Source organism: Triturus cristatus, chromosome 5_2 (genome assembly GCF_964204655.1).
Source record: "Triturus cristatus chromosome 5_2, aTriCri1.1, whole genome shotgun sequence".
NCBI lineage: Eukaryota > Metazoa > Chordata > Amphibia > Caudata > Salamandridae > Triturus > Triturus cristatus.
This window is the reverse complement of record NC_140588.1, coordinates 354,278,014-354,302,421: the sequence shown is the minus strand read 5'-3', so window position 1 is coordinate 354,302,421 and position 24,408 is coordinate 354,278,014. Positions and strand designations below refer to the sequence as shown.

The 24,408-nt window shown below is 43.8% G+C and overlaps 1 protein-coding gene across 1 annotated transcript in view; it reads left to right on the top strand.

Annotated features, from left to right (window-relative positions):
- Positions 1-24,408, top strand: part of PXDC1 (PX domain containing 1) — a 107,969-nt gene that overhangs the window by 81,872 nt on the left and 1,689 nt on the right. The window contains exons 2-4 of the mRNA XM_085607176.1: positions 12,041-12,132; positions 18,424-18,541; positions 21,953-22,064. Coding sequence (XP_085463302.1) covers positions 12,041-12,132; positions 18,424-18,541; positions 21,953-22,064 — 322 coding nt within the window. The remainder of the gene's footprint in view (positions 1-12,040; positions 12,133-18,423; positions 18,542-21,952; positions 22,065-24,408) is intronic.

The window sequence follows — 24,408 nt, the reverse complement described above, 5'->3', positions numbered from 1 at the left end:
GACCTCAAAAAAGCATGGCGCACACAGACCATCGAAACCCCCGGTTCCGAAATCACCGGTGCCGACAGACGACTCGACACCGTTGGCTCTGTTTACACCAGACCCTTTACAAAAGACTTTGTCCAAAGATCCAAAGACTGGGCTTTTGACTTTAACTACCAAGAAAAGACGCCTTGATGCTCCGGCTCCTCCTCCTCCACCCAAAAGGAAGGACTCTGCTACTTCTCCCCTCAGAGTGCCCTCCCCACCACCGCCTCCCCTACCCCCTCCACCTCCTCCACCGCCTCCACCTCACAGGTCTCCGCCACCTTTACCTCACTACGATCCGGCCCCATCCCCAGATCCGGATGATGGGGATCCGGACAATTACCCGGCGGACGCCCCAATGGATCCCACTCCACCAGGGACCCCAGATCCATGGGAGGATTACAATAACCCTGATATACCCAATGTACCTCAGGACGACCTATACCCATCAAGGCCGTCTCCTCCAGAGGACTCCTTAGGGTTTCATAATTTAGTGCAGAGAGCAGCACACTACCATGGGGTGGACATGCACAGTGAACCAGTAGAAGAAGACTTCCTACTGGATACATTTGATATACAAGACAAATCTACTTCCATTTTACCCATGCTTAAGGGTGTCACCAAGCACGCTACAGAGGTGTTCAAAGACCCTGTCAGAGCCAGAGTACTGAACCCTAGAATAGAGAAGAAGTACAAGGCGGCACCCACAGACCCTGCTTACATCAAGGGCCCTGCTCCCCTAGATTCCCTAGTTGTCTCCACAGCTAGAAAGCGGGCTAACTCCCAATCCTCAGGAGATGCCCCACCGCCAGACAAAGAATCTAAACTTCTGGACGCGTCTGGTAAACGCACCGCCTCCCAAGCTGCAAACATGTGGCGCATTGCAAACACACAAGCACTGCTTGCGCGATATGATAGAGCACACTATGACGAACTAGAGGCTCTTATGCAGCACCTTCCAGAAAAATACAAGCACAAGGCTCATGACCTCATACAGGAGGGTAAACTAATTACAAACACCTCCATTAAGTGTGCCCTCGATGCAGCCGACACTGCTTCTAGGGCCATAAATACCAGTGTCCTGCTTCGTCGCCACGCCTGGCTCAGGATCTCAGGGTTCAAGCCTGAAGTCCAGGCATCCATACTCAATCACCCCTTTGACCAGGAAACACTCTTTGGGCCAAAGGTAGACGAAGCGCTCGAAAAGATGAAGAAAGACACAGACACAGCAAAGTCTATGGGGGCACTCCAAACACAAGCCTCCAAACGTTCCTTTCGACGCTCGTCCTTTCGTGGCACAGGCAGAGGCTCCTCCACCGATAACGCCTCTACCTCCTACAAGTCCCCTCCTCAAAATACCTTTTCAAAGGGCAATCAAAGAGGTGGTTACAGGGGTAACAACAATAAGGGCAGGGGCAAAACCAACAACACCCGTTCTGCCACCCCCCCCCGCACAATGACTCCCCTCCGCTCCCCCCAGACCATTCCACTCCGGTCGGGGGCAGACTACAAAACTTTATCCACGTATGGGAGTCCATAACATCGGACAAATGGGTGACCCAAATCATTCGGTCAGGGTACTGTCTAGAGCTAACATCTACCCCACCCAATATCCCACCAAGGCACCGTCCAATGTCTCAAGAACATTCCACACTGCTCAAACAAGTGGTACTTTCACTCCTGCAAAAACATGCTATAGAACAGGTCCCCGTCAACCAACGAAATCTAGGGGTCTACTCTCTATATTTCTTAATACCAAAGAGAGACGAGACCCTCAGACCCATTCTGGACCTCCAGCCTCTAAATGCCTACATACATTCAGACCATTTTCACATGGTCACTCTACAACAAGTCCTCCCACTCCTCTGCCAGGGAGACCTTCTCACAACCTTGGATCTGAAAGACGCATACTTTCACATTCCAATACACCCCTCTCACAGGAAATACCTCAGGTTCGTGGTGGACGGGCAACATTACCAATTCACGGTTCTCCCCTTCGGGGTCACCACTGCACCACGAGTGTTTACCAAATGCCTAGCAGTAGTAGCAGCACACCTCAGACGTCAACACATTCACGTCTTCCCTTACTTAGACGACTGGCTGATAAAAGCCACGTCCTACCACCAATGTGTGCAACATACAAACAGCACCATCCAACTGCTCCACCAGCTAGGCTTCACGGTGAACTACCAAAAGTCCCACCTCATACCATCTCACACAAAGCAATATCTCGGGGCCACTATAGACACCTCCAAAGGTATTGCCTATCCAAACTCAGCCAGAATCACAAGCATTCAAGCCTTACGCAAAACATTCCTTCCCCAACACTCTCTTCCAGCAAGAGTGTTCATGAAGCTCATAGGAATGATGGCGTCTTGCATATTTATAGTGCCCCATGCAAGACTCCACATGCGTCCACTTCAAGAGTGCCTAGCACAACAGTGGAACCAGGCCCAGGGTCAGCTGACGGATCTGGTGTTGGTGGGCGGCCGCACACATCACTCTCTGCAGTGGTGGAACACCACAAACCTTTCCAAAGGACGGCCGTTCCTGGACCCGGTTCCTCAGGTGATTCTAACAGCGGACGCATCGCTCTCCGGCTGGGGAGCGCACCTCCTACACCTCACAATGCAAGGTCTATGGACGCCACAGCAAAAATCGCTCCACATCAACCATCTGGAGCTCTTGGCGATCTTTCTAGCCCTAAAATCTTTCCAAAAACAAATTTCGGGCAAAGCAGTCCTCATTCGCACAGACAACATGACTGCGATGTATTATATACAAAAACAGGGGGGGACACACTCTCCCCAGCTCTCCCGCTTAGCCCAGAGCATATGGAGATGGGCAATTCCCCAAAACATCTTTCTCCTGGCACAACACGTTCCAGGAGTACAAAACACCATAGCAGATCTGCTCAGCAGACAAACGCAACAACTACACGAATGGGAACTGCATCCACAAGTTCTTCACCCATTCTTCAAAAGGGGGGCACCCTCAAATAGACCTCTTCGCCACCCACGAAAACAAAAAATGCCCAAGCTTCGCCGCCAGATACCCACACCCATTGTCCTAGGGCAATGCGATATGGATGAACTGGTCAGGCAGATTTGCATACGCCTTTCCACCTCTCCCACTAATTCCATTAGTGGTCAGGAAGCTACAACAGCACTCCCTCACACTCATTCTGGTAGCTCCAACGTGGGCCAGGCAGCCGTGATACACCACGCTACTACAACTATCAGTGGTACCACATCAAAAACTGCACCTTTCCCCATGCCTCCTAACCCAGAACCATGGAGAAATCAGGCACCCGGACCCAGCTCAGCTCAACCTGGCGATCTGGCTCCTGAAATCTTAGAATTCGGATACCTTAACCTTCCCCCTGATTGCATGAACATCATCATGGAAGCCAGACGTCCTACCACTAGAGCATGCTATGCCGCAAAGTGGAAAAGATTTGTAATTTACTGCCGTAACAATACAATCAACCCCCTAGATGCATCCATACAGCACATCATATGCTATCTGCTCCATCTTCACAGGTGTAACCTGGCATATTCATCCATACGCCTACACCTAGCAGCGATCGCTGCTTATCTACAAAACAGGCAGCATTTATCACTCTTCAGAGTGCCCGCTATTAAAGCCTTCATGGAAGGCCTTAAACGAGTAATTCCTCCCAGGGCACCACCTTCCCCTGTATGGAATCTAAATTTAGTTCTTACACGACTAATGGGTCCGCCCTTCGAACCAATGCACAAATGTGAGCTACAGTTTCTCACCTGGAAAACAGCTTTCCTTGTAGCTATCACTTCCCTTAGAAGGGTTGGTGAAATACAAGCGTTCACCATACAGGAACCCTACATACAAATGCATCACAGCAAGGTCATACTTCGCACAAATCCGAAGTTTCTGCCCAAAGTCATTTCCCCCTTCCACCTCAATCAATCAGTGGAATTACCTGTCTTCTTTTCGCAACCCCAATCTGTTGCAGAAAGGGCCTTACACACACTTGATGTAAAAAGGGCGTTACTATACTACATACAAAGAACGCAACCCTTCAGGAAGACTAAACAATTGTTCGTTTCCTTCTCTCCACCACATAAAGGCAACCCCATTTCAAAATTCAGGGATAGCTAGGTGGATTGTAAAATGCATACAAATTTGCTATCAAAAGGCAAAGAGAACATTATCTGTTCCCCCTAAAGCCCACTCTACAAGAAAGTTAGGGGCTTCTATGGCTTTTCTAGGGAATATACCCTTAGATGACATCTGCAAGGCAGCCACATGGTCTACACCGCACACCTTCACAAAACACTACTGTGTAGATGTGCATTCCAAGCAGCAAGCTAGGGTGGGCCAGGCTGTACTAAAGACACTTTTTCAAACAGCTGCAACGGATACCGGTGGTCGCCGCTAAGGTTGGGTACTGCTATATAATCTATGCTAAGTGTACAATCTGCAGCTCATATGCCTCGAACGGAATATGCTACTTACCAGTATGCATCTGTTCTTGGCATGTAGAGCTGCAGAGTTGTACACGCCCACCCGCCTCCCCGGCTACCTGTATCCGTTCCAGTCCATCTTATTTAGATACAACACATGGGTTTCTCACTGTTATTACTACGCTCCATCATTTCCCTGTTGGCGAAAAACAATCTGAGGATGGAGCCGAAGCCCATGCGCAGTACGGACCGAAGGAGGAGTCACCAAACTCGTGACTTCCAAAGACTGTCCAAGAAGAAAAACAAACTGCAAACATCCGGGCCCAACACCAGATGGCGACCTATGCTAAGTGTACAACTCTGCAGCTCTACATGCCAAGAACAGATGCATACTGGTAAGTAGCATATTCCTTACAATTTCTAAATAAATTTTTTAAAAAATGAAACAATATATAAACATTTTTAAAACACTTCCCACCCTTATCCCCTATGAACCAACATCCCGCTCCTAAAATTTTTTTTACAATTCTAAATTTAATTTACAATTTCTAAATAATTCTTTTTTTTATATTAACAAATATATAAAGATTTGTAAAACACTTCCCACCCTTATCCCCTATAAATAACATCCCGCTCCTAAAATTATTTTTAAAATTCTAAACTTAATTTACAATTTCTAAATTATTTTTTTTTTAAATTAAACAATATATAAACATTTTTAAAACACTTCCCACCCTTATCCCCTATAAACCAACATCCCGCTCCTAAAATTAAATATACATTTCACATTTTAAAAAAAAATTTCGAATGAAATTTTACAATATATTAAAAAAATTAATTAACTTTTTTAAAACACTCCCCACCCTTATCCCCTATAACCCAACATCCCGCCCCTAAAACAATATAAATATTTCTCATATTATATACATTTTAACTATTTATACAAACAACTTCAAAATATTTACTAAACATACAATGACGATATTTTCACATGTCGATATTATTACTAACGATATTACTTACATCGACATATAAGTAAAAAAAAAAACGATATTTTTCACATCGATATTATCTATTTCGATATTTTGTACATTCGATATTTTTGACTCGATATTTCTGTCCCTCGATATTAAAAAGTCGATATATAGACTGCTCACCGTGGAAAGTGAAGCCAGGAGAAATATTCTGGTGTCTGGTGAGAATACAAGTAATCAAGGAGACGGGGCAACCGTACAATGGAAAAGAGAGTGGGAAGCGGGGAGCGGGGAGCTAGGATTAGGGAAATGAATGCAGAGGAGATAGGTAAATGATTAGAAAATAAATAAATAATGTGAAATAGGAAAAAGTATGGAAGGGAGTGGGCAGTCTCAGATATTAGGGAACAAGAGACTTACACACCAACCCCCCTTTTATCCTCAATTCAGATGTAAGTGTAGGTATAATCCTGATGTGGTGTGCAATATTTATTTAAAGTTCGCTTGACTCTTCCTCCACTGCAACATCCATCCATTTTGTGTGGATCTCTCTAAATGTGAATGGGCCATACATGTCATTTGTTGAGACATTCTTTTTGTTATTGAAATTGTCGGTTAAAAACTAAGTTAGTAACCTCAGATTGATTTATGGGAGCAGCGCAAATGCATCAAACAGAATATAGTAAAGGTGACAAGTGACCTAAATTTAACTTAAAAAAGCTCCTAATTAAAATTAAAATGCTGTTTTTAATATTTGGTTGTGAATTAAAAAAATATTTCATTATTTTTGTATTTGTTTGATGAATGCTTGTTTCTGTATTGTGTATTGTTTTGAGGTTCGAATCATTGAATATGTTTAGCTGTGGTCCCTGCCTTCTAAAATTGACTCAGCGAGAGTCCCCGGATTCCAGTACTGCTTCAGTGAGGTCCCCGTAGTCATTCTATGTGCATTCATTCTAGCACTCTGAAGTGACTAAAGTGATTCATAGCACTATTCAAAACTTCGATATAAATACATAGAAACATGAACGGTAATGGCAGGATGATTTAGTGATATAAGAGCTACTCACTGAAATCTGTTGTGATCTTCAGAGTGCCAAATCTCATTCTGAAAAGGCAATCACAGCCTTCCTTCCGAAGTCAAAAAGTTGAAACCTCTAAATTCAGTTATGGTAACATCTCAGCCTTCCATCAGTTTGAGATAAGTAAACTGATTGGGTAATCCTAACACCTGCTATTCACAGCACTTCAAAACGGAAACGGCGCAATATGAAACGCTATAAAAACATTTGTTTTATTAATTAGTTTTGAAGCACTGTGACAGATGATGACATATGGTGGCAGCCCTGTGACATGTCAAATAATTAATTCTGGGGGAACTTTATTTTCTTTAGCATAAAAGATGTTTAGGGACATTTATCCTAAATATTTCTAGGTGAAAAAACATTCAACTTTCATGGTGAAGATTGTGCCTCTTTTGCTTGAACATCTTTTGTTTACTTATCAGGAATATAATGTTCCATTTGGGGATGCAAATGTATCTGGCATGTGATGGCTGCATTTTTTGTTCCATCAGGAGAGGATCATAAGATTCTATGTGAGTGGTCAGGCTGGACTGGGGTACCAAAAGCAACCATGTCATTCATCCATCCATCCATCCATCCATCCATCCATCCATCCATCCATCCATCCATCCATCCATCCATCCCCCCTTCTCTCCTCTCATCTACCTCTCTACCTCTACCGCCCCCTTTCCCTCTGTCTCTTGAAGACCACTGTGCTTGCCGTAATTAACCTTGGTGACCACAGGAAAGCAACAGAGGCAACAGAGGCAACAGAGGTGGCCATGGGCTTTCAAATCCAGGCTTCAACGGCTCTGGCCGACCCGGGAAATACCCGATTGCATAAAAGGCCTGCACGCCCTGTGAGGGGTGACTTAATTGTCTGTTTATCTATTTTAGTAGGTTTTGCGTTGCTTTTACAATCTTTCAAATACTGTACTTTTCTTTACTTCAATGACGCCATTTTGTGTGACACCAGTAGAGGCATAGGTTTTGTTATACCAATTCTTGTTTATTTATCTGCTTATTTACTAAGGCGTTTTATAAAGCGCTGTGTGTCACCTTTTGCTTACTTCAACGCTCTTGTTGCGGGCCAAGGGATGTATCCTGTCCCAGTAATGCCATCCATACAGAGGGGACGGCTTAGGCTCCATTACTCTTACGAACAATGCATATACTCCACTGGCCCCTACACAAGCACGCACAACTTGCACTTGGGATGTTAGCGCTAGGTACATTTCATAACTGTGGGTGCTCTGCTGCACCACAGAAATAACTTGGAATGGGATAAGGTGACAAAACAATGCATAGATCTGGCTGCACATTGGTGAGATTCTACCACCCAGTTCCAAATAACCCAATTTTAGTGCTAAAGCAGTGGCGTAGCAAGCTCAGGTGGTACCCGGTGCGGAAAATTTCTTGCCACCCCCACCCCCGCGTCGAGTTCAGCTGCGTTTCGTTGCGTTTGTTGACTGAACTAAAAAGTTTCAATACGTACATATTTTTGCCATTTTGTCATCCCCTCTCAGTGATGACACCCATGGCGGCCCGCACCCACCGCACCCCCCTTCCTAAGCCGCTGTGCTAAAGAAGGCATCTCCTCAGCCTCCCCTTTTGCAATGTATATACCCTGTACCAAGTTTGGGATAATCCAGACTATGTTTAAAAGGGCTGCTGAGGCTTGCCTCAAAGCAGGCTAGGACTTTTAATTTTGAAAAGATCTGTACACCTAAACTTGCTCGTTTAAACTGTCTGCCCTGGGCATTGATCACCATATATAATACTATTTCTTTCTACATCCGTAGATTGTTTGCTATCTCAGGAGGCCTTTTCCCAAGAATACTTCTAAACCCTACATGGCAAAACTGACCCTGACTTACTTCTGATTGAGTCTTCTCCTTTCTTTGTTCAGAGTGACCCTCACCTTTCCTTCCATCATCCACATGCCTTCTATTTTGGAGGATAGCCTCAATTTTAGTCTCGTGTCTGTCTGCCTTAATCTCTTATTGTTAATTCTGCAAATAGGCCACACCTTATTTCACAGATCACAATCTTGCCTTCTTTAAAACCCTAGCCCTGCAACCTAAAAATACCTGATCTCCAGCAGTTTATCTATTTATCTCGCCAACCACTTGTCTGAAACCGTATAGCCCCCACTAATGATCACACCTAAATGGTATTCATTTTAATTGACCACAAACAAAGTGGTCAATGTGATGTGTTTTTTTCTTGAGAGCACATGACTAATTGCAATAACTAACAAAAACCACTGGAATAACCAATAACCTTGAGTTCCAGAGTAGCATGCTACTTGCCATAAATTTCTTCAGCGCCTTGTCATGGGAAGTAAATGATGTATAAATCACATTATTATACAATACAATACAGATTGAGGAAGTTTATGATTAAACACTGTGCCAGTGACAATATTATGGCTCTCTCTCGCAATAATGTAGAGCCTACATTTTCTTAGGTATGGAGTACTAGTGCCATCCTGTGTCATTTATTTGTATTGCAGGCATACATTCAAACAGCAAGCCAGACGCATTGATATTTGATAATGTTTATTTCTATAAAGGCCAATAAAACACCATGCCTCTCAAATGACTAACCTGATACCTGCCTCCTTATTTGTTGTGCTTTTTTGTCTCAATTACTTTTGCTAATGAAACAGCAAACACTACTTTTGTTTTTAACTGTTGTCACCCTTTACGGCATTCCTCACTATCCCAAAGCTGTTGTGTGAAAAGGCTAATTTAACATTTTGCAATCAAATGAAGATTTTTTTTTATAAAAGAAAATGTAATTGCGTTAAAATATATATATTTTTTAATATATTTTTGTACTGTGTATCATTTGAACTCCTGTAAGTTTTCAAATTTGATATAGGTGGCAGTTAATAGACATATCTTGTTTTAGAGATTTGGCCAGTCTATATTTTATAGGGCCAGATTCACAAAGGTAAATATACATGTGCATCTTTACTCACACACATATTTACTACTACACTAAGGTGTAACTATCTACTTTTTTTGATACTGACCATTTCCAAGTGAAGATTTACGTCTAGGTGTAGCGAGTGAAGATTTCTTTTATGGTATTTGCTACGTCAAAGGAGGCAGACATGTCAATCACTTGGGGAAAAGGGAAGAATACTTTCTCCCTGGAGATGGAGACCTCCCGAAGGAGAAAATATATCAAAATGTAATAGTTTATTATTTAAAAAAAAAAACATATTATTGTTTATAATATAAATCAATTCATAATATATAATAATAACCTGCAAATAATACAGTTTTACTTCACAGTTACTCATCAAATTAAATGTTTATTAGATAGCATTAATTAACTATATTTAAATGTATAAATATTAATTTTGAAACAATGTAAAAAATATTCATCCTCTCAATTTTTTTCTTTTTATTTAATATTTAGTAAATTCGATTAAAAGTTATATATTTTGTTTGAACCTCATTTTGTTTTTTTAAGTTTTGAGTTTTTGTGTAATTTTTTATTTTTTAAAAGAAGCCTTACATTTTTTCCATAGGATCCCGCCTCCATTACTGCTGAAAAGTAAGACCTCCCAAATACGTAGGACCCCTAATCTATTTTTTTTAAAACTCTTTTTATTGAACACGCTCAGTAGACAGCATATTAACATTTTCAAAAACATGCACATTGGAAATTTTCTTACATAGGTTTGGCGGACACTTGACGGGATGAGATAAACCTTCATTTGCCAATTTAAAAGGAGCATCATTACTCTAGACATTTGGGGCCACTAGGATCCCTAATCTTGATGCCACCTACTGCATCTTTCCTCCAGAACTCTACACTTTCTGTCTCTTTATCTTGCTCTAGAAGGTTCTTTTTTACCCCTTCTCTTTGTAACTGTTTTCTAATCCCTCTCTTCATCCTCCATTCTGCCTTTTCTGTTCTACGTCAAAGCCTTATAATGAAAAAGAAGAGTTAGGGGCCGATTAGGATGACCTTTGCGGTGCTAGGTCCGGCCGCCAGCGGTGCGGCGATCCCGCACCGGCAATTAGGATGCCACCGCCACTGTGGCGGTGGCATCCTCTATTCCCAGCATTGTGGCGGGCTGTGCTCACAGCACTGCCCGCCACAATGCTGGGAATGCACGTTGTGCATTGTCATGCACAAGGTGACAGGCACCGCGCGGTGCCTGCCACCTTGTCCATGACAATGTAGGGGGGTACCATAGGTACCCCCCATGTGCACCCCGCACCCCCTCAATACCCTGGAGGCCTGCAACGGGCCCCCGAAAGCAAAATCCGCCTGGCATTCCATGGCGGGGTCTCCGCCATGGAAAGCCCTGCACCGCTGCCCATTCTAATATGGATGGCGGTGTCTAGCAGACACCGCCACCATATCCAGTCCCTTTTCCGCCCGGTTGACTGGTTGACCGGTGGAAAACCGGCAGACAGCCTTTCCGTTCGCCGGGGTCCCCCACGCCATACTAATATGGCGGGGGGGAAATGGGTGGCGGGCGGAGGGAAATGTCGGGTGGATCGCCACCGCAATGCGGGCGGTGGCGATCCGCCCGACATCATAATCAGCCCCTTAGTTCCTAAAAATTACTATTGATTCCCACCACCTGCTCAAAGTATGCTCTGGGTCCAGATCAGAAAAGCAGACACAGTGAGGCAAAGTAGAGGTCCCATAGAAAATACCATTCAGTCATCTCGGCTTGTTATTTTCTATATTTCCAAGATGGATGCAACATTGCAAATGGTGGCTGTCTTGGAAGTATAGAAAATAACAAGCCAAGATAGCTGCTTGCTGCTCTATACTTTGCCACTTCTTTGTTCTGCATTGGCAAAGACAATATCGGCAAGCAGCAAGCACTGGGAAAGTGAAACTGATCGGCTTCAACAATGCTAGTTAAATCCATCAATACAATAATATTGAAGTCATAGCGCAAGCCTGCCAGTGCGTTAATAGTATGCCCCAATTTCGCGTTCAAAATCTACATGTTGGCAACTTTCTAAAGTGATCAATGTGAGCATCTGCATAGGACAAACATTTTTCTATTAGTAGTGTATGTAATTTGAAATCTGCAGGTGAATTTGGGTTACGTTTACAAACTTTCCATTAGTTAAGTCACATAGTGGTTCATGGAAATTTACTCATGGGCAAAGCTTCCTACTAGAAAGTTTTTTTCAAAATGTTCTGTTACAGTTTTGTTGATAGGGCGTTGTTTTCAGTGGTTTTTTTCACAAGCTTGTTTAAAAAAACAAAAAACTTTGTTACCTTTATCACATTTGCCAACATGGCAGCATTTTAGAAAAACATCACAAAGTATGGAAGGTAAAGTTTGACAAATTTGCTCACCACAAATTCTTTTGTGATTTAGATAATAGACACGTGCATGTAGCATAACAAATGGGACACTTTGGACTGTGATAAAGAATATCGTTCTTTTGTACAGTTCATCAGGTTTCTGTCTGTACATGCAAACACTTACCAGCCCTGCCATTCTTTGACATGTCTTTTTTGTTTCCATTACATTTAGGGCTCATTACCATCAAAGCAGCTCATGATATTGAAGCGAGGCTCAATGAAGTAGAGAAACTTCTCAAGACCATCATAAACATGCCATGGAAGGTAAGTTAAACATTCTAGTCCTGGGCCTCGGGAAGGAAAGAACTCTAAAGTCTCTGTACCATATACGTAAGAACTATGGGGCATGTTATCAAGCACGGCGTTAAAATTATCGCCGCTTTAGCCGCAGAAAACTGCCGCTAAAGCGTCGATAATGGGCTTGATAATATGCCGCAGAGAATTCCAATAGAAGCCCAGGTTCACACCAGAACCTTGGCTTCTATGGGAATTCTCTATGGCATATTATTAAGCCTATTATCGCCGCTTTAGCTGCAGTTCTCTGCCGCTAAAGCGGTGATAATTTTAACGCCGTTTCTTGATAATATGTCCCTATTTTTGTAGCTGGCCCTTGTTTGCCTCGCACACTAGGCCAGCATTCTCAAAGATGAGGTGTTTTTCTTAGATGAGGAGACTGCAGAGGTGATACCCGTCTACAATTTTATCATCTGAGAGCAATAAGAATTTAAGTGCCCCCAGATTGCTATGATCGTCTTGAATAGGTTTTTGTCAAACAATTCGAAGGAAGTAAAGTATGTGAGATTTCAACGGTGCACCTTAAAGATTACATTCAAGTTCCCACAATCAACCAACTACAAGGGGCGTAGCTTTAGAGTGTTTGTTTGGGGCCAGACTCACCCGAAATAAATGCATTCTTGGCTTGGTAGTTGGAACTGGGGGCCCTGAGTCAGTTCTGTCCTCTCTGTGTCATGAGCCAAAAATGAAAGACATATCAGTGACCTTTATCTAAACGGGACAGAGTCAGACAGAGATAACCATCTGGTAGCTGAATTTCAAAATGTGGAACAAGATAACCTGGAATCCATACCGGATTCCCTGCTTGTACAAATTTTGTGACCCTAGGCAAACAGTTTATTTCACAGTACCTCATTTTTGTTTAGTTGCGCCTGTGAGCGCTCTTTGAAATACTTGAGTTCAGGATGTGCACGGTACACGTTCCTCTTATGTTTGATTTAATAGACTGTAATGTTGCTGCTTCTATGATTAGAATCTAGGCCAGGGTTTACAGGACTACTGACTTGCATCTCAGTTCTCTATTGGCATTTTCGTTGAGGTGGGCAAGACATGAATGTTTTTACTTTTAATAAATGTCTGTCTATGCAGTAATATAACCTAATGTACTAAGGCAAAATGCCTCCGCATGTTAAAGAAATAATTTATTTTATACTTTTGTAGCAATCATATCATATTTTTACATTATGCCAAAAAGTTATCATGGCTTAACTCAGGCACAGACTCTTACAGCCAAGCCAGACCCATTGCTCGGCTCACCCTGTTAATTTACCTGCATGCCCTCCTCTATGTGCGACTCGGGCATAGTACATTGTAAAAGGTGAGGACTAGAAACATGGAGTACTGCTCACATGCACCAATTGACAGCTCTAACATCAAGGTTTCTTTTAGTAGAGACCAAGAGGGGTACCTGGAGTGAAAATACATTTAAAATAAGTGATCCCACGGCAGGGACTCCAGGCCATTGTGTTCTACATGAACTTAGTCATGAGTTCCCTGGAAAAACTACCAGGCCCAGGTCGGATAGACAGGGGCATAGCTTCAGCAGGGGTGTTTAGGGTGTGACACCCCTCAAAATGCATTCTTAGTTTGGGTGAGAAATTGATTTGTTGGTTCAGGGCTGTGAGCCCTTCTCAAGCAGCAACAGCCACACTCATTCTCAGGGTGATCCGTTAAAGTCACCGAATTTACCTATACTTAACCCTCAGGTAGCTTGATGCAAAAGCAGTCTTAGACATCCTTGTCCAAGACATGTTATACAGGGAATGGTGAAGAGAATGATTGAATTGTTTGGTGCTAGTAATAATTGAATGTGTTATGAACATTTTGGCCTAGAGATTTTGCTATATTTTTTTCGACAGATGTTGGACGTACCCAGGTTTGCAAAGGGTTGTTTAGGTACCTCGTTATAACCTTCTATCTTTAGTGCAGCAGGATTAGTGGCACTATTGCCCAGGGGAGTGAGGGGCCAGGTGCATACCATTTTGGCTACATTTTAATGCCCCACCAGGCAGCACTAGTGGTCAAACTTCCTTGTTTGTCTTAGGGCCCACACCTGGACTCTACCGTTGCACAATTTACTAATTTCCCTGGCTCTGATGACACTCTTAAGATACTAGTGGCAAACCAGCTTACCATGAGGATAACCCTGGAGCACTTGAACATTGCACCCGCACGGGAACATAAATAATCATCAGTGGAACTGAATCTTCACATAGAATATTAAGGCAAAGAGTGGCTGTGCTACCACCGCCTAATTAACTGGCTACAAACACATTTAACTTGCTACAAACACATTTGAAAAGGTGATTAGTCCTTCTGGTTCGCACTATCAGGGTGGATATCGCTTCTGTTTTAACTCTGGTCGTAGAAATGTTGCGGTCCACGACCTTTTGGTGGAAATTTTCACAGGTTCAAATAGAGTAAATTGACACCTTGGAATAAACTTAATGCACAAAGACCCAGCATGCCCGTCAGTAGACAAATGCTGAGTACATTGGGGGCCCCATTTCTCCATGTGTCTCACCCAAAACCTTCCAAAGAAACCTCAAATTGACCCTTCTCCAACCCCTCCTTGTCTTTATAGATCTTTCAAGTTGACTTGTCTTTTCTCTTGTAACATCTGTAGGCCTGGGCTCCCTTTAAGGAAAAAGAGCTTTCTGAGTGGAAGATGAGTTTCAGGTAGAGAAAGCCGGACCCTTCCTAACAATAACCTATTATTCATTTTTAATTTATAGAGCAGAACTGATTAACTAGGGAAACATTACAGGTCACGATTATTATGCAGTAATCCTTACTGATCGAAATGACCCAATCGAAAATATCAGCGAATAGCACGCTAAAACTAGTAGAGGCTCCAGCTGATACCGCTGTTTCCATAGAGGTCAACATGGTCTCTCATCACCCTGTGGAAACTAACATTTAGACCATTATTTCAAATTCCACAGCTTCCTGGTTGGGTTGCCAAATGTTTTCATAATTCGATATGTGTGTTGATACTGTAATTTGTGATGTAATATTTTAATATGTGATGGGTCTGTGTGGTGTATCGCTTTATATGCTCTTGAGGGTTATTTGTATGACATAGTGTTCTTCTTTAGACTAAATATACTTTAATTAAATGCAATTGAATTATTGGTTGTCTAGGGGATTATGACGTATTCATTTGGTTGACAGTAAATTTATTGAAAACGGATTAGGTGACCTAGTTCTTGTGCAGCCTTGAGTAGGTAAGACTTTAAACCCTGGCACTCCCACACGGAATGATTGACAGCAAAATATTGACTTTCAAAATGGTATGTCATGGCATACAGTATTTTTAGTTGTACAACACTATATGATCAATCAGGGAATTGTAAGCGTGCTACTCACCCGTGAGGGTCTCAAGGCGCTGATGGGGGGTGGGGGGGGATCCACAGATCTGTTTAGCCGAATAGCCAGGTCTTGAGGGTCTTCCTGAAGGTGTTCAGGGAGGGGGCGCATCTGATGTCTGCCGGTAGCTCGTTCCTGGTCTTGGCTGCAATGTGAGAGAAGGATCTTCCGCCTGCTCTGGCTCTGTGGATGCGCGGGGTTTTGGCCAGTGCAAGGTTGGAAGATCGGAGGTTTCTTTTGGGTATGTGGAAGTTGGTTCTGTCGTTGAGGTATTTGGGTCCGTCGTTGTGTAGGCATTTGTAGGCGTGAGTGAGGATTTTGAAAGTGACTCTTTTCTCCACGGGGAGCCAGTGGAGACTTCGTAGGTGTTGGCTGATGTGTTTGTGTCGGGGGATGCCGAGGACGAGTCTGGTGGCGGTGTTCTGTATTGTCTGGAGTTTGCGGAGTAGGGACTTGTTGATGCCGGCATATAGTGCGTTTCCACAGTCCAGTCTGCTGGTGATGAGTGCGTGGGGGACTGTCTTCCTTGACTCAGGGGGATCCACTTGAAGGTCTTGCGGAGGGTGTTGAAGCAGCTGGAGGTGACGCCGTTGACTTGTCGGTTCATGGTGAGTGATGAGTCGAGTACGATGCCGAGGTTCTTGGCGTGGTCTGAGGGGGTAGGTGGGCTTCCGAGGGTGGTCGGCCACCAGGTGCTGTCCCATGCAGAATGGGTGGTACCGAGGACTTCTGTCTTCTCGACGTTGAGCTTCAGGCAGCTGTTGGTCATCCAGACTGCGACGTCTTACATTCCTTTCTGGAAGTTGAGTTTGGCAGTGGTGGGGTCTTTGGTGAGGGAGAGGATGAGCTGGGTGTCGTCGGCATAGGATACGATGTTGAGGCCGTGTTGTTGAACAATGGCTGCAAGGGGGGGCCATGTAGATGTTGAAGAGGGTGATGCTCAGTGATGAACACTGTGGGACTCCGCAGGCGATTTTTGTGGGGCCAGAGAGGAAAGGTGGGAGTCTGATTCTTTGGCTTCTTCCGGTGAGGAATGATCGGATCCAGTCCAGGGCTGTTCCTTGTATGCCTGCGTCGTGTAGTCTGGCGACTAGTGTGCGGTGGGAGCTGCTGTCGAAGGCCGCTGATAGGTTGAGTAGGATGAAGGCTGCGGAGTGGCCTTGGTCCAGGAGAGTGCGGATGTCGTCTGTTGCGGCGAGTAGGGCGGTCTCTGTGCTGTGGTTGCTTCGGAATCCGTATTGGGACGGGTCAAGGACGGCGTTCTCTTCAATGAATTGTGTCAGTTTCCTGTTGACGGGTTTCTCTGCAAATTTGGCTGTGAAGGGGAGGAGTGAGATGGGCAGATAGTTCATGAGGTCGGTGGGGTCAGCTGTGGGCTTCTTGAGCAGGGGTCTGCCTTCTACGCGGTTCCAGTCATCTGGGAAGGTGCCTGTTTTGAAGGTGGTGTTGATCGTGCGTTGTAGTTCGGGTGCGATGGCGTCCGTGGCTCTGTGGTAGATGTGAGGGGGCAGGGGTCGGTGGGGGTCCCCGAGTGGATGCTTTTCATGGTCGAGGTGGTGTCTTCGGCCGTGATCGGTGTCCAGTTGGAGATGGTGGGCTGGCTGGTGTTTCTGGGGGGCGGGGGGACGCCTGTGGCGCCTGGTGGATGGTCGATGAAGTTGTCATAAAGGTTTTTGATCTTGAGATGGAAATAGGTTCCAAGCTTGTTGCAGAGGTCTTGGGATGGGGTGATGTCTGTGGCTTTGCTGCATGGGTTGGTGAATTCTTGAATGACACTGAAAAGTTCCTTGGAGTTGGTGGAGTTGGCCAGGATTTTGTTGTGGATGAAGATCGCTCTGATCTGGTTGTGGTAGTCCATCATGGTGTCCTTGTAGGTGGTGTGGTTTTTGGTTGTCTTGGTGTTTCTCCAGTTCTTCTCCAGGCGTCTGCAGTTTCTTCTGGCTTCTTGGAGAGCAATGGTAAACCAGGCGGCTTTCCAGGGGCGTTGTCTTTTGGGGTTGTGTAGCAGGGTGAGCTCGTCTGCGCAGTTGGAGATCCAGCAGTGGAGTTCTCTGGCTGCGTCAATTGCGTCGTTTGCGTCGGGTCCCTAGGTGTGGTTGTCTCAGGTGAGGGTGGAGTTAACTTGCTCGTCAGTAACCATGCTCCAGTTCCTTCGTGGTGGGCATGGGGCTGGTTTGGGTGCCTTGGGTTTGTTGATGGCGAAGTGTACGCAGTGGTGGTCGGTCCATGACGGCTGCGTTTTGTGGCTGAATTGGATGCTTTTTCCTGCTGCGAAGATGGGGTCGAGGGTGTGTCCTGCTCTGTGGGTCGGTGTGTTGACGAGTTGTTTAAGTCCGATGCTGGCGAGTATAGTGGAGTTGGGGTCGCTGGGGTTGTCGAGGTGGAAGTTCAAGTCTCAAATGAGTATTGTAGTTTGTTGAGGCGATGGCATGGGGTGCGATGAAGTCGGTGATGGTGGTGGCGAAGGGTGTTCGGGGGCCAGGGGGTCTGTAGACGAGGGTTCCTCGGAGTGTGGCTTTGGGGTGGTCTGGATCTGGAAGTGCAGGTGTTTGGCGGAGGGTAAGGTTTCGCTGGAGGTGGTGAGGCGGAGGGTGCTCTTGTGGGCGATGGTGAGGCCCCCTCCTGGGTGATTGGGGCGGTCTTTCCTCTGGATCTTGTATCCGTCTGGGATGGCGGTGCTGATGTCTGGGGCGGAGGATCAGTTGGTCCAGGTCTCTGAAGAAGACCATGTCGGGCGAGAGAGAGTCTAGTAGATTCCATGAAAGTACCACACTTCTGCTTTAAGATATTCTTATGCACGCCTGAGTACGTAAAGCGCGAGAGGACGATGCAGAGGAAGGGCATTGGCTGGACTTTGGTTGACTTTAACTGGTTTCCTTCTTTCTTTTTCAGTATTGTCGGTCTGAAGTTGTCCTCACCTTCTTTGAAAGATCTCCATTAGATCAGGTGTTAAAAAATGACAATGTCCACAAAATCCAGCCCAGTTTTCAAAGTCCAGTGAAAATCTCAGGTAAATATTTCCTCTTTCCCTTCTTATTATCTTTCATATGATTCATCCTTGTGGACCAACAAAGTACAACTTTCCACCTAAGGTCTAAGATGTCATATGTCTCTCTAACATTAGTTAAGGAAATGAATGCAACTGCTCAACGGGCAAATCTGAATGCTTCATGGGACCCAGTATAGGCTTTCATTGATAGAATCATTTTAAGCTTGAAGGTAACAAATAGTTGGTCTTTTTGAGAGGTACTACATGGGGTGTTACCAGTTCTGAATGCTTTTTATTCATGTAAACCCATACCTAAACAATTGCATTAGATAGTGTGACTGCGCATTAATAAAAGTATAACTTTTGGAAGCAATGAAACCACTTTTGCACTGAATGTTTTCGCACATTTTTCGGCATCCTATCTTATCCTGTGTGCTGCCTATCTTATACTGCATTGAATACATTTATTAAATATACTTCTCTATTCACAGTGCTTTCTGTCACTGTCTGAAACCTCATAGCACTATGATAACGCACCACTATTCCCCAATGGCCCAAAAAAGGATTAAAATCAGTGACCTATCAATTGCACTGCTCACATTAACCAACTGAGCTTTCCTGCCAGAACAATGCATTTCTCTCAGCTTAGTTGAACTTGCATTCGTTTTTCATTTAAGGCGTGTGAAATATACTTCATTGCCATTTACCTGTAGGCAAAAGGCCAGCAAAATACAGGCATTTTTTGTTTTTAGCTACGTCTCTGACCTTGCCCTCACTGTCACTGACATGTCACCATTGTACTCTGGATCACAGTTTCCATACCTCTTGTTATGTACTTCGACGGCTGGGGGGTGCAGCATGTTAGGAGCTCATATACCGCATGACACAGTGACTAACACCCCATAAGTTCATTGTCCGGCTAGTGCTTTATCTTCAAAGAATAAGATGTACTTAGGTTTTTTACAGCTGAATAAAATAAGCTATTAAATATATGACATTCACATGGTCTGCTGCTGTAGTCAGGGGCGTAGCTTCAGGGGGCTGTTTGGAGTGTAACACCCCACCAAAATAAATGCGTTTTTTGATGAATAGTTGGGTACAGGAGCTTTCACTCGAGTATGATGAGGCGCCTGCCGGATTTCACCTTGGATCTTTGCATGCACACACTGACAAAAACACACAAACATATGCACTCTCTCTCTCTGTTCTGAAAGTCCTCAAAATGTTGCATTCTTCTCCCTTCCACTGCTCCATTAGCCATCTCATATGGCACGCTTGTCCTATAATGTATTAACATTATATGCCAGCGTGATTGTTAGGAAATCTGAAGCTCACACACCCCATGATCTTACTGAATCTTACTGACCAAGCTACACCCCTGACTGAAGTGTTATAAATATTAGCAGCTTTTTCAGTCACGCTGGGAGAAGGAGGGCCTGCTACGGGTCCCCTAAGTTAGATTCCGACAGCTAATCCGTGTCGGCACAACTGATTCGGAAAGGCTGTCCGAATCTGACATCCTAATCGCTCGACTGGAAGCGAGGTCCGTAGACCTCTACGATTGATCTCTGACTGACTCGAAAGGCAGGTTCCAAATCGGATTCGGACAAATCAAATGCCGTTCGGAGCCTTTTCTAATGACATCGTAATCAACCCCATAGGGTATTTTTCCAGTAGTATGTGTAGCAATTGCATTTTATGCTTCAAGTTTTTAGAAGTCACATATTAGTTTACATGATGGTCAGAATAGAAGAAAAAGTTGTGGCAATATTTCCATAGCCAAGCAAAGACCTAAAGTTTGTAAAATACATACTGAAATCCAATTATAGTGAATTAACATATCCACCTGAGCAGGGCTTACAACAGAGTATGCAAGTTGCAGCCTATGTGTAGGGCTTGACATTCCAACTGTGATTTGAAGGTTTCAATGCCCCGTGTCTCTTATGCTGAGAGAAGCATCAACTCTGCATGTTTTTCTGGATTGTAAGAAATGAGCAAGACCAGGCCTTCCCAATGGAGTATCTGGAGAACAAAAGCAAAACTACATCAAATAAGAAATAAACCAGCAAGAAACAAACGATAAGTTTTAACAACAGGAGATAAAGTAAACTCAAGAAGAACATGTAGTATGAGGAGATGGGCACTGGTTGCGGCTGAATGTCTTGAAATGGGATCCAACACAGGAGCACCCTCCAGCTTGGACAACCTAATTTGACTTTGATGCACTAAACTAACCAAAAGTTCCTTGTAAAATGCCACCCATTGAACTATATAAAATAATTAATCATAGTGTGTGGGAACAAGTAGATGATGTACATTGCAGTTGTACTATTGGCTACTGACCCCCAGAATAGTGTGGTACAAGAATATCGAGGGGAAATATATTGAAAGATAAGTGCTTATAGGGAAGTATACATTTTCTACTTCTGACTAAGTGGAGTTATGTTTAGCAAATCTAGCCTTACCTGTTGATAATTCATTTTCAAAATGGTACGTGAAATTGTGTGGCATCCATATTGTGGTGCTGATATTCAAGGTGCACACCGTATATTGTGGGACATAAAGACCAGCCAAAACTAACTCGCTCATTATGCATTTCACCATCATGTACAGTAGATCCTTTTCTTATCTGTTCTCCATTATTCTCATCCATATGTAATTGAAAACTATGTATAAATGTGAATTCAACTAAGCTTGTTTAAACTAGAAATTGTGCTGTCATTTATGGCATGGATCTGTGTGTTTAATGTCAATAGTTATTAACCATCTAAGATCCCTTGTTTGTCTATGCTCTTTGGAAATCTCTGTATTTCTATGCTGCCACTGAAGCTCTGAGAGGAGACACAGAAATACCCCCACATTGTTTGAGGGAAAACTGATTTACTATTCTAACCACAGTCCTCGAATGTTTTAGGAAGGGGTGTGTTTGTGCGCTTTGAAATACTGTCAACTAGTAGGGAGAGTAAAAATACCAACATGTTCTTTTGCTCACCTGAAATGTTCTCGCATTCGCACAAGCGACTTAAAGGCATAATCAGATGGGGAGCTTCAACAGATAAGCTGCAGGGCCAGACTGGCTGTAGCAGGCACCAGGCATTTTCCTGGGAGGCTGGACGGGTGGGGACCAGTTTTGCAGCAGTGGGGGCCTTTTTTTATTACTAGGGGCCAGTTTTGCACCGGTGCTGCAATATAGGCCCCCAGTACCAAAAGAAGCAGTGCTTCACACTTGCGCTCCTGCTCATGTGCTGGTCCTACAAAATTGCCAGGGCTGCTTTGGGTTCCTAGTCCGGCCCTGATGAGCACCAGACATCAGGAATATTAAAATCTGCAATGTGATAAGTGAGAGCCACATTTTAGAGCATGCATTATTTGGTGCTTTGGGGTAAAGCCGACACTCCGAGACTATTCCATTTTGTCTTTATTCCAATCCAGAAATCATGCGATCAAATGGATTTTGCTTAGCAAACACAGAAACCATAGTTATCGACCACAACATAACAAATGGGAAAGATGAAGACCTAGACGTGGACACGGCAGAACACTTGTAAGTATATTACAGCAGGGCTTTCTCTCTTTAACTGTCTACTACTTTTTATTGTAAAGTCCCTCGCCAGGGCGGGGATTATATATGCAGAAATAAATGTGCATAGAACCATTATGCTGATTATCAATCTAAAATAGTAGCAAAATAGACTGTCTTTGACGGAGAGGCAGTGGGAGACAGGTTATCACAGAAACCCTACCACAGTCAGGGCTGGGCATATATTAAATTACTTCTGCTTAGTTGGGAATTTTCAATGAATTTTGTACCTCATAAAGACATATGATGATTCCTGAATTGAACAAGGTCGTGTAGTTTAAATTTACCCCTGCCCAGCATAGATGTGCAATCAGGCTCAGGACTTGTTTCTGTGGTGTCAGATCAATTCTCTGTTTCCTGGATCCTGATGTCCCCGTACATGATCAGGGAAAACAGATGGACACTGAGTACCAGTCTTTGTCTTTCCTCACTACTAATTGACCGGGAAGGGAATAATCCTGTGGTAACATCAGTTGGACAGAGTGCCCGAAGTGGATAAATGGATCCAATAAATATATAATCTGGCCATTACAGAGGAGATCAAGTTTAGCTGAAGGGACACAGCTGACGTCTCTAAAGATTTCCTGCTCATACTTCCTAAAATTGGATTATAACTGAAGTGTAGTTTTCTTATTCTGTTTCTCTTATATATCAGATTTAGACAGATTTAGACGTGTAAGATGATGCTATAATTTTTTCTTTTTCTCTTAATTTTTTCTGATGGGATTTTAAATGGAGTCTTGACTCTAGAGCTTTAGTTAAATATGGATACATGTATTACAGATCATTTTAAAATATAGTATGTAATATAATGTATTCATATTTTTATGTTGTTAGGAAAAATTGGCTTTTTGTTAAACCAACACATTAGATTTATCGTTCAGGTTATTGAAGTAAGTTCAAGCAAGTATTGAATATAACATTTTTAATTACCTCCTTAGTGTCTGTTAGTGAGTGGTCTTCTGTTTGGACCAAATTTCTTTCACTAGTATTTGTAATAGGTGGTAGCAATCCTGGTGCATATACCCAACCTCACAGCAAGAGAGTCAAGTACACCCATTGATGTTTGGGAGCAAACATGTACCAATGGGCAGAGGGGAGGTCCGGAAGAGTGAGGTGTCTTTAAGGACATAGCTCTGTATGATCTTTTTTAAATTGAGATCACTTTCACTACTGGATCTCACTTGCTTTTATTCTGCAGTAGCAGAGCACTGTGGTGCCCTTAGTTCACCTCAAAGAGGCCTATGAAATCCTCCCTTAACCTCACTGTCTTTTACATTGCATCAGTAGTTGCAATGGCAGCACTTGATTGTGTTGGTTCATCACCTGCCTAACTGCCTCTGCATACTTCTTGCTTCAGTGAATTGTATTTTAAGAAGAACTAGTCAGGAAAATCACACCCACTTCATTCAGTGACCCTCAGAATTGACTTCGATTGTGACAAGGGCTTCAGAGCTCTTTATTACTCGCAGGGGAAATATGTAGCTGTTTCAGAAAACTCAGGTTCTGAAAGACTCAAGTTGTAATCCTAAATTCCCCTTCAATCAATTTATGTGAGCATGGGCGAATCACTGAATCTCTCCGAACCACATTTCCAGGGGCGGCTAGCAACATAAAAAATATGTGGGGTGTGGCGCACCGTAAAACTCACTGATATGCTGCCTTTCTCCTCTCCTGACGACGATGAGCCGGAATGGAAGGTGGTTTACTTCCTGCATGCAAATCCAACCAATCCTGGAGATGCTCTCATGCTTTTAGCAGCTCCAGGATTAGTTGGAGCAGGGTAACCCAGCGCTCATTTTGAGGCTGGGGGCCTGTGCCTGCAATCCCTCGACTGTTTTACAGCACTGGGATTTCAGGCTCAGAAATGCGCATGACAGCTGGGCAATCTGTCATGCGCATGGAGAACTTGAAGCAGTCATCCTGCAATACGCAGGAACCTGTCTGCCCCACCCCCACCATCACACTTGCACTAGCGCGGCACACAGAATAGTAAAATGGCAATGACTATTGTATTATTCTGTGTGTACCTGCTGCGCTTGCAGAAGGCGAGGAGACGCATCTCCGCCTTAATATAGGAGACACGGCTGCGGATTTCCCTTAGCTGGAAAAATCAGCATGCTTAGAAAAGGCTGCACACCAGTAACACATGTTCTGCTAGATGACACCAGGTTGTCAGAAATTAATAATCATGTGACTAATGCATTAATTACTAATATCATTTACATAATGTTGTGGGTTCCGTGATTTTATAATTATGATTTTAAGCAAAACTATGACCCATATGACATCAAAGGAAGAATGAAAG